This window comes from Taudactylus pleione, unplaced genomic scaffold, assembly GCF_031769625.1.
Source record: "Taudactylus pleione unplaced genomic scaffold, aTauple2 ptg000607l, whole genome shotgun sequence".
Classification (NCBI taxonomy): Eukaryota; Metazoa; Chordata; class Amphibia; order Anura; family Myobatrachidae; genus Taudactylus; species Taudactylus pleione.
The window spans coordinates 1,615,559-1,626,519 of record NW_028285009.1 but is presented as its reverse complement, the minus strand read 5'-3'; the positions used below and the strand labels follow the sequence as shown (position 1 = coordinate 1,626,519).

At 41.3% G+C, this 10,961-nt stretch overlaps 1 protein-coding gene across 1 annotated transcript in view; it reads right to left on the bottom strand.

Moving 5' to 3' along the window:
* Positions 1-2,342: 2,342 nt before the first annotated feature.
* Positions 2,343-10,961, bottom strand: part of PRKAR2A (protein kinase cAMP-dependent type II regulatory subunit alpha) — a 49,731-nt gene continuing 41,112 nt past the window's right edge. The window contains exons 7-11 of the mRNA XM_088454012.1: positions 8,189-8,290; positions 7,283-7,357; positions 7,115-7,180; positions 6,630-6,768; positions 2,343-5,852 (exon numbers count right to left, since the gene is read on the bottom strand). Of these exons, the coding sequence (XP_088310138.1) occupies positions 5,719-5,852; positions 6,630-6,768; positions 7,115-7,180; positions 7,283-7,357; positions 8,189-8,290 (516 nt within the window). The 3' untranslated portion in view covers positions 2,343-5,718. The remainder of the gene's footprint in view (positions 5,853-6,629; positions 6,769-7,114; positions 7,181-7,282; positions 7,358-8,188; positions 8,291-10,961) is intronic.

Below are 10,961 nucleotides of genomic sequence, written 5' to 3'. Positions count from 1 at the left end.
TAGGAGACGGTCCTGGTGCTTGCTGGACGTTCTTGGCCACCCTGAAGCCTTCTTCACAACTATTGAACCTCTCTCCTTGAAGTTCTTGATAATCCGATACATGGTTGATCTAGGTTCAATCTTAATTAATTATTATTATTATTAGCAATATCCTTGCCTGTGAAGCCCTTTTGTGCAAATCAATGATAACCATGTTACCTTCAAGGAAACGTGTAGTCAACAGTGGAACAACAATGATTTCAAGCTCCACCCTCCTTTTAAAACTTCCAGGGGCAGATGTACTATAGCGGCACAAAACGTGCCGCTATATCACTTCCTGCTTCACCTCGGCGAATCAGGAAGCACTACCGATGAGATGTATAAACATCTAATCAGTCGTCACCAGTGAGCGATAACTCCCGCCTCCGGCGCTCCCCATTAGAGACCGTAGCGCATCAGCCTAGTGCTGATGCGCTGTGTCTCAGTCCCGACCGGCTGCACTGAGCATGCGCGGGATTGCAGCCTGGAGCTGGCAGCCACTGCAGCAGGGACAGTGCTGTCCCTGCTGTGGGATAGGGCAGCGCCAGGCTGTAGATAGCGACAGCAGGCCGAACGGTCAGGCGATCATACATCGGGTAGAAGCAGTATCAGCGCACATTATGTGCGCTGATACGCTTCTGAGCTTCTTACGTCTCTCCCCCAGTCTGTTATTCTAATTCAATCTGCATGACAGAGTGATCTCCAGTCCTTTTCCTTGTCAACACTCACACCTGTGTTAATGAAAGAATCACTGACATGATTGTCAGCTGGTCCTTTTGTGGCAAGGCTGAAATGCAGTGGAAATGTTGTATTTTGTGATTACGTTCATTGTCATGACAAAGAGTGACTTTGCAATTAATTGCAATTCATCTGATCACTCTTCATAACATTCTGGACTATATGCAAATTGCCATCATAAAAACACTGAAGCAGCAAACTTTGTGAAAACCAATACTTGTGTCATTCTCAAAACTTTTGGCCATGGCTGTAGAGTGTAAGCTTTCACAAGCAGGGCCCTCATTTGCTTTTTTTCCCCCCCCCTCACTTCTACCATCATCTCCTCCCCACAATGGCACCAAACCTTTGGGATAAGGAAACGCTGTTTTTATGGGTGTAGGGATTGTATGTGCAGCAATGGTTATACAGCTTTCATCCCATATTCTGCAATGTTTCAATAATTTTACTTGTGTTTGCATTGAATTTGTATATTCAAAAAGGTGCCGTAGTCAGCCCAGAAAAATAAATGATATGTATTTAATCAAATAAGTCACAAAAACAGGATTGGAAATGGAAACAGCTATTTCCTAGGACATACCCACTTCATGATGTTACCCTCATTAGGGAGTACCTGCTTCCACCACCCAACGCATCTAACATCATGCAATGCAACAGTTAATCTCAGTCACCTCCTGACATGAGTAAAGCTGGCCACACACTAGACCAACTTATATCCAACTTGTTGATTGGTTGGAATGAAAATCTGGTAATGTATGGGAGTAAATGATGATCAGCAATTTGCTCCTAAATGCCAGAAAACAGATGAAAATGGTCGTCTGACAAGTTTGTTAAATGTTTAATCTAAACTATTTGTTCAAACAGTTTTGGTCCATTTTGCAGCGTTTGGGAGCAAATTGCTGATTGGTTGGAATGAAAATCTGGTAAGGTATACAATCAACTAGTTGGCTGGTTGGACAGGTAATCTTTAGATGTGGGGCCAGCTTTAGCCAAGCACAGGTCAGTTATATTGGACACGTGGTGATACTTGCAACTTTACTAGCAAATCAAATGCAGATTGCCATCCCGCCTGTCTCGATGGTGTCTCCTCCTTTCATCACAATGCAGATTTGTACCATTCGCTCCCCACCGATTGCAGGAACCAGCTGGTGAGCCTGGGCAATGTCAGATTGTACAGCACTCATACATTTAAACAAATTAGGCTGCAATTTCAGGAATCAAAAACCACTCTGCGGCAAAATGTTACAAAGAAAGGGTAGCAAACACCGCATCATTTAATCAGTCTCCAAAACCGAAATTATAACTGAGTGAATCCAACTTACCTGCTGTCGACATAGGTCTGCGCTACTGAACACACGCAGAGTCAGAGCCTGAACTATAACATAAGACTTCAAAATGGTCATCTTCTTTTATTATAAAGCAAACCTTGCACACAGAGTCTCAGAAAAGGTCTGACCGCTTCCCACAACAGAGCAGTCTAATTTTATTCATCTATACCCAAAAACCTTAAACAGAAACACACACTCATGAAAAACAGCGCGCTGCCTTTACACGGCAGCTGTGAGGAGAATAAAGACCATGTACAACGCTTCTAGATAAGAATCTCGGCATTTATTAATAAAACGTCAGTTTAAATAGGAGAAATTCCGCTGGAAGGAGTCTATCGTGTAAGGTTGCAGGGAGTTCAATACCGACGTTGGCGTACCACCCTTCTTCTGCAAAATACTGTTGGAGTGTAGAAGAACAAGGAAATCCCCAAACAGACAGACAGAACCAGAAGCTTGCAAAGTGCACCCGTCACCTACACCCAGAGCAGGTGGTGACTCTGCGGGACCATGCACTATTAAGGACGCATTATCGATTCACTAGGGGGCTAGTGACATGACAGATGAGGTCAATGATATAGAGTCAGCACCCAAAACCGCTCTCTCCCTACTGAGTATAAGTAACAGGCACATTTTAATGCAAAACAGAGAACCAGTAGTAACACGTAGGGAGAAGGTGAGAGGGTGACGGGTGTCTGGGGGGATAGGGGGGGGGGGGTTACAGGTGAAAATCTGCAAAGCACTTAACACCTTGAGGTAGCTTCTTTCAGGCAGAAATACATTTGTTGGTATAAGCAAACGGGGTAAAAATGTGTGTGCCTGTACTGCACACCAGATTAGGGACTGCGCGAGACGAAGGGCATCTCAGGCATTCCTCAACATAGCCCTGTAGCGTGAAACATAACATTGTCTGTATAAACCATAAGGAAGGCCTCAAGGGAAAAAAATAAAAAATGGGATGCAAGTAACACAAGAGAATAAAACCTAGAAACCCTGCAGCATCAATTCTGTGAGATCTTCCGCCGACTAACGGAGTAACAGAAAGCAGAAGTCGTATTTTAACAAACAAAAAAAAAAAAATGGAGTTAAAAAAAAAATATATATATATATTTTGGCAAAACTGCTTTACATACACATGTCAATAACAAAAATCACAAGTACAACTGGAAACAGGAAAATAATAGGTGACATTCAAAGATATTTTTTTTTTTGTTTAGTTTTTTTTTTTTGTTTAACTGTGCAGAACAGTTGTGTGTTTTAACAAGAGCAATCATTTTTATATATATATATATATATATATATATATATACTTTTAAAATGTGAAATTTGTGCTGTGACATAAAAACAGAACTACGGTCGGCCGGGATACTTGTGGCCATTAGAAAACGCTCCTCTTACCAACAGCACAACTACAAAGCAAGACTAGAAAAAGGTACGTACATCTCCAAAAGTCTCGCCGGACTTTGCTGCTGAGCTCCCTTATTAAACCTCTCTCTGGCTTGCGTTTAGCCACCACGCGGCCTAATTTGTTCATGATTCGCTTGTCATTTAACATTGGAAGAAAGGAAGTGGGGGGGAATCAGAAAAAAACATGGCTGAAAAGTAACAAGTTAAACCACTAATACTACAGTGGTAAAAGCATTCATAGGCGATAAATTCACATTTATAGGCTCAATATTAATCATACCAACCGAAAAAAACGTTTAACCATGACGTCTTTGGCTGTGTGTGTAAAATAAATTTTATAAATATATATATATATATATATATATATATATATATATATATATATATATATATATATATATATATATATAACGCGCGCACACACACACTTGTATGCAATATATACTGCCTGTGAAGAGAAATCGGTATGTTTCTCCCATTTAAAAGGAGGCATTTTTAAATCTAAATCATTTTACTGTATGTGACCTTTATTTTATTACATCAGTTGATAATATGCACCTGTATTTTGTTTTTAATATTTGTATTTAATTTTAACATTTAGGAAAAGGAAGGCAGATGACAATGCGGCTGGGAAAACAAGCAATGAATAATTGTACCTTACACCAAGCAATGCAACGTTCCCTGTACATAGCAACATGTGCACCAGCAATAACCACTAATGTATATCTCCTTCCAATGCCCCGTGAAGAGCATCAAGAATCAATGCTCAGTTATTTCGGTTATACAGGGACACAACTGTTTTCAGATATAAATCGCCAAACGTAAAAATTAGACACAATAATGCATGTTCACAGCCACATATTTACTACAGTCTGAGAATGGTCTAAACCAAGGTGCCACCGACTGATCGGAAACACTGGAAGAAAGAATCTTGCCGAGTGTCTCTCACGCCAACGTACTAGACTAGCGGCAATAACTGTCACATGATGCTAAGCATTAAAAGTCACGTCAGTAGCCGTCACTCTTCTGTATATTTCCTAACACCACCCTAACAAATGTCACTACATGGAAAAGTCAGTAATGTGAAAAAAAAAAAAAAAGCTTAACTTTCTCTACCAGCTCCTGCAGGAAAACTACATACCATGTATAATCACGAAACCTTATGGGAGCAAGCCACCAAATGGGATTCACATAAATAGGTTCAAGTTAAAAGTGCTGTATAAAAACCACGGAAAGAAACCTGAGCAACCATTTTGATGTTGGGAATGGTGGAACAGCTGCCCGGGCAGCAATGTGCTCACTGACACGGGACCAGATGACAACCTGAAAAGGTCTAGGTGTCCATTTCACAGTCCCAGAAGCTGGGCAGGTCAAACAAACCACTGCAGGCCAAATAAGGAGGGGGGCACATTTGTTTTTTAATTTTTAATTCCATAAAAATACCAACTTTGGTAGGGATGAGTTTTTTTTAATACTCCTAGTACAGATGTTCGCCCCTAAAGACTGGTAAAATGCTAATTTAAGGTCTATGTTCACACTGTACATTTTGTAGGTGAGGTGGCTACAAACAAAAATGTGGATTAAAGATATCTTGCATGAAGAGGTCCATTAGAACCAAAAAAAAAAAAGAAAATTAAAAAAAATGAAACAAACAAAAAAAAAAAAACACCATTCCAGAAAGGAGGAAACCAATATTAGATAAGTCATTTGGAGTACCATAGAACATACTGGAAATAAAAATAAAAAATACAATCAGTAAAGATCAAGGTTGCTGTATATTCTAAGTCTATTATTATTATTTATTTCTTTTTATTTTAATTTATTTATTTTTTTAAGAAAGTGGATTTCAACGATAGCGATACACTTCACCCATGTTTCTCGGTGTAATTCGGAGACACTGAAATAGGCACGGATGCCAAACATGCCGTTCTTAACCAGGGAAGTATAAAAAGAAAGGCACATTTTTATTTTATTTTTTTCCTTTAGAAGGTCTAATAATGGGATCTCAGCAGCAAAATGATGGCATAGATTGGATTTCTACCTGGCCTCTGGTGCTGAATTCTTTATTCATTTCCTAAAAAAAAAACAAAGAAGAAAAAAAAAAAAAAATTCCCCCAAGACAACAGCAGCAGTGACTGTTCTGTGGTGCTCTGCGCTCCGCGTGCGCTGCGTACGTGACAGGAGGCGCGCTGGCTGCGTCTTGGGCAGTGAAGGCACTAAGGTAACGTGGTGCCTATTTTCCTGGATCTCTAAGGTCCATGCTGGAACCAAATAAAGCCACCAACTGCTCCTCGTAATGGGTGATGTTTCTCTTCATAATGTCCATGCAAGGGCCCAGTAATCGCTCAAAGGCTTGTACGTCCATAACTGAAAGAGAGCAGAGATGTACATGATGGCCATTCCATAGAATCACTATACATCAGGTCTGACCTGCATACAAATAAAGATCTATTACCTCCCGGTTTTCAGAAATCACTTCCTTTATAAGTTCCTCAGGTTACAAGGCATTGCTACGGTTACAGGCAGGTATTCACCAGCCTCAATTCCTACCTGCAACCTGAGTGCCAATACACCTGTATGCCAGTGCTTCCCAGACTCTGTCCTACTGACATGACACGGAGGAGCACTGATAAATGATATTATGAGGAGAGGGACGCCAGGAGCAAGGAAAACACAGGTCATTTTTACTTTAAGGATATTTTATACCTCCTATCTGAAAACAAAACACTAAGTAGCAAGCATTCTGGGTAACAGGTCCCACCGTATGGACGTTTTCCATCATTGTTTTATCCATTAGTATACTAGCCACACAAACCCAGGGCGTATTCTGCAGAGCCAATGCTTTTATAGCACTATGTGATGCCTGCTATCTCTAAAATCCATAGTAGACTGGATTTTAGATTTAACACAAAGGGGCAACAGTACTTCCAATAAGGATGTATTAAATTCGATGACCGTTCATGTTGTAATGTCATTTACAACAGATTACTAGGTCAGGCATGTAAGTAAAATGTTTAACACAATCACACATTGCATTTTAACGTTCAAAAACTTCAACACTTACACAAATAGTAGGTTTTAATGGGCAGGATAAACCCGCAGTCAGTGATGTGAAAACGAATATATTAACATGAAGATTATTACCTAAACACTTTACGTCCTGCACTGCATATGCAGAGGCTGCTCTGGGCTTATTAGCAACAAGAGCGAGTTCTCCGAAATACTGTCCTCTTCTACATCGCGCAATCTCTACTTCCTGGTTACTTTCTTGCCCAGTTTTCGTCTACAGAACAAAAGAAAGAACAATCATTTCAGTTTGTTTAAAGCTGTGGCACTGGAGCCGCCATGCTCAGCGTGGCACAGGGCACTGGAGCCGCCATGCTCAGCGTGGCACAGGGCACTGAAAACTTTGGAACAGAGAAAATAGAAAGTAGCGAGAACATACATACAGCAAGGCCGACAGATGTTTTAAAGTAGTAAAACAGTAAAAAAAAAAAAAAAATGCTTTACCAAGTTAATTTTGTTCTTAAATTCTATTTGTGAAAATTAATGTACACTATACTAAATGGATTAGAATACATTTTTTCTTTAAATCAATTTTTGACAAAACAAAAAAAAACGCCTTGTACCTTGCTCTTCATCATGATTTTTACTTCTCCCGATTCAACGATGTAAAAACAGTCTGCCTTATCGCCCTAGGAAACAAACTTCTTTTAGTCACAAAAACACAATTTATTACAGTATATTCTACGGTTATATGTAGATGAAGTGTATGACAGGCCCCCCCCCCCCCTTACCTGTACAATAATGCGATCTCCATCCTTATAATTCTTTTCGCCTATTACATCAACAATTTTCATTCGCTCAGATAGCTAAAATACAGAACAAGATGCTGTCACACAATATGTCCCCCACTGATTACTTACAGCAGGGGTGGGGGACCTTTTTTCTGCCGAGGGCCATTTTGATATCTATAACATTATTTGTGGGCCCAGTGCAGGCCATGCTCCCTCCATGTGACGTCACACGGGGGCGGGACCACAATCACCGGTGATTACAGCAGTGCCTGGAGCATCGTAAGGGCAGCAGTGTGACCATCTGAAGTGTCCTAAGGACGCTCTAGGCGGCACTGCTGCATAGATTCTGGCTGCGGGGTACCATTCTAGGCAGCCTGCTAGCCAGATGAGGCTAGCAGAAAAAAGCTCCGAGGGCCAGACCAAATGATTCCGCAGGCCTTATACGGCCCCCCCAGGCCTGAGGTTCCCCATCCCTGACTTACAGCAACAAAGTGGGGGCAATCCAATTGGTTTGGACTCACCCAGCTGGGTATCTATACGATTGGGTGCCCGAGGGAGCCATACATATGTTGCTCCGTTCTGACGCCTAAAGCCGCAGGGGAACACATTTCTTCTTGCAGCTTCATTAGGTGCGAGAAGCGGCGAGTCCATTGTCTGGGCACCCTAACCACTTCTTTAGACTGGTTTAGCCACAGTGCTATTAGGAGAGTTAAATACTAAATGGGCACTCGAAGGGAGAAACAATTGAATTGCTCAGTCAGGCGTCCATTCATATAGACGCCCAGCAGGGGGCACACACAACAATTGAATTGCTCTCCTATGAAAGAACACAACCCAGCATAATATCTTGTATACACCAAATCTCAATATCCCAGAGAGTATAGGGGTAAGTGACCCAAGCCTCACCTCTAAGGACTTCAGGATGGGCACAGATTCTACAAAGATCTCGTACATCTTCCTTTTTCTGGCATTGTTTTTAAGGATTATTCTTCTGAATGTGACTCTGTCCTGAAAGATATAGAAAGACCTGCAATGAATGGTAAGACTATAGAAGCAATGCACGTATATATATACATTCTGCTGATCAGTAGCACCAGGAAGCATTGCTTACTACCCACTGCCTGAGAAGCCTCTTGAGCCCAGACATTGGCTGCCAATGCCAGGCGGTGAAGTAGGGTGAGGACCTGCAATCATTGCATTTCTGATTGTAAAGGCCCCCATACGTCAGCAATCAGAAAACCGCAATTGAACAACTTGAAGATTTGTTGCCCGATGTTAGGACTCTCCCAATCTAGCAATCTGCGCCCATACATTACAGATCTTTTTCAGTTATCTGCAGATCATTTTCAGCAAATACAGATCTGCCAAACTTAAAAGACCCATCCTTTTACTAGTAACTGTCTGCAAATCTGCTGATTGATACACTAGTAATCTACAGCCACAATTCATTTGTGAAATCCAACATGCTGGACAACCTGATTTACCAATTCCAATCACTTTTTCCTTGAAATCTGCGATCTGTGACCCCCATACATTGCAGATTTTTATACACAATTGCAAAACGCAAAAGTGCCCCAATCAATTGCTGATGTATGGGGGCCTTTATTAGAGGAAACCTCCGTTATGTCATCGTGTGATAACCTTTAGGACTGTTATACTTCAAACCAGTTATTCATTCAAAAGACAATGCAGCACAATTAAGGTGCACAACCACCTTTCCCAACACACAGCTGATGGGCCACAAGAACTTTTCTAGTATACATATTGCTCCATCCAATAACGTGGTAGGGGTCGTTTAGCTCCTGAGGACAAGAGAAAGGGATTGTGCCTAATTGGATTCATAACAGATGGTGACTGTTTAAAAGTGAAAATCACCTGTACCTAATGCACATACATATACATTTATACATAGATTTGTACCAGTGTCTGCACTCCGGGCCACATCAGAACAACACGGCGGTACTCCTTACAGATCCAAACAAGAATCCGCATACAGAAAAATATTAAGAAAAAAAGGAACTCATGCAGTTTTGGGAGCTACCTGCTGTTTCATAGTAGATGTCATCAGGACTGTAGCATATAATATACACCGCTATGCTCCTACCAGTGTATAATATGCTATGTCCCTGATGACTGTCCCTGAGAGGACTGAAACATCGACTATGAAACATGCAGTTTTGGGAACTATATATATATATACATACATTCATTAACACACACACACACACACACACACACACACACACACACTCTTTCAGCTCCACAGTCTGTTGTATTCTTATGAAGCGGTTCCGCAGTGAACCGAAACGTTGGCAACTATGGATTATGTGCATACTAATAAAGCTTAAAGTATGTTTTGACTTCAAAAGTCACGCGAGTGCCTTTATCTCTACGTATAGTAGTTGTGATATATTATATATATATATATATATATATATATACATAAACACAATATATATATATATATATATATATATATATATATATATATATATATACATACATACACACACACACACACACACACACAGAGGCAGGTTCAGCTAAAGCTCTGTCCTGAGCTATTAGTGTCGCTACCTCATGCGGTTAGCACCAGAGGGTGCATTTAAAGCAGGTTATTTCCTTGTCGCTCCTTTGGGGCTTACCATGTGTGGTAACCCATGGATTCTAAGGGTTAACTGCCGAGGAAAATTGCCTAATAATTCAGTAGCTCCAGGCAATAAACACAGAGCTTGAGCCACGGGTAAATATCCTGCGGCTGATAGAATTAAAAAAAGAAAGTTTGTCATGAGCAGTTTAGCACATTCAGGGGGAGATGTATGAAGTGGCGATTTGGGGGGGGGACGGTAACTACGCACGTTAAGTGTTGCAGTCACTGCTTCCCGCCATGTAGTAATGCAGGGAAGCGATCAGCTATGCACCCGTCATTACCAGCACTCCTATCTTCAAGAAAGGACGCTGATGTGCAGTGGCACTGACCGTTCCGACAGCTGCCGCATTCATAGCGCTGTCTCTGTCCCAGGGATTGGGCATTCAAATATCAAAGGTTTTTTTTCCTCAATAACTCCGCGGGTGCCACTGGGAGACCAGCATGTGCACAGAATTGCATGTATGCGCCGTTCGGTGACAGCAGCCCCGCCGCAAGAGAGAGCGCAATTCTCCCTCTTTCCCAACATAGATATTATTACATGGCGCCGATGCAGAGACCTGCTTCGCCACGCTAAATGGGAGAAGCAGGTTCTGATAAAACGGAAGATAGGGCAGTGATCATATATCGCCCCATGAAAGTTTTGCCATTTCTAACCCAGGAAATCCTTATATAGTAGATGAATCGGCAAACTGCACACTAATTAGAAGTGTTCACGTTGTCCACTAGGTGGTGCTGTTTAACCATACGCTGCAAATCTCCCACATTCTTCACAGCAATATAACAAGGATAACCTGGAGCACGGGATATTAATAGCGAGCACGGCTTGAGTGACACTATATATTAATGTTGTGACAAGACGACAAACTTCTAATTTACTGTAGATTATCTAGGTTACAAAGGAAAGCTGGTTTTAAAACTGGTTTCTGGCTTACCCAACAGAGCATATTATCTAAAGCAGCAACAGCTCATGTACCCTTCATATGACCAATGTACAAGGCTGCTTAAATTAAAGTGTTCCTACTTACTGCA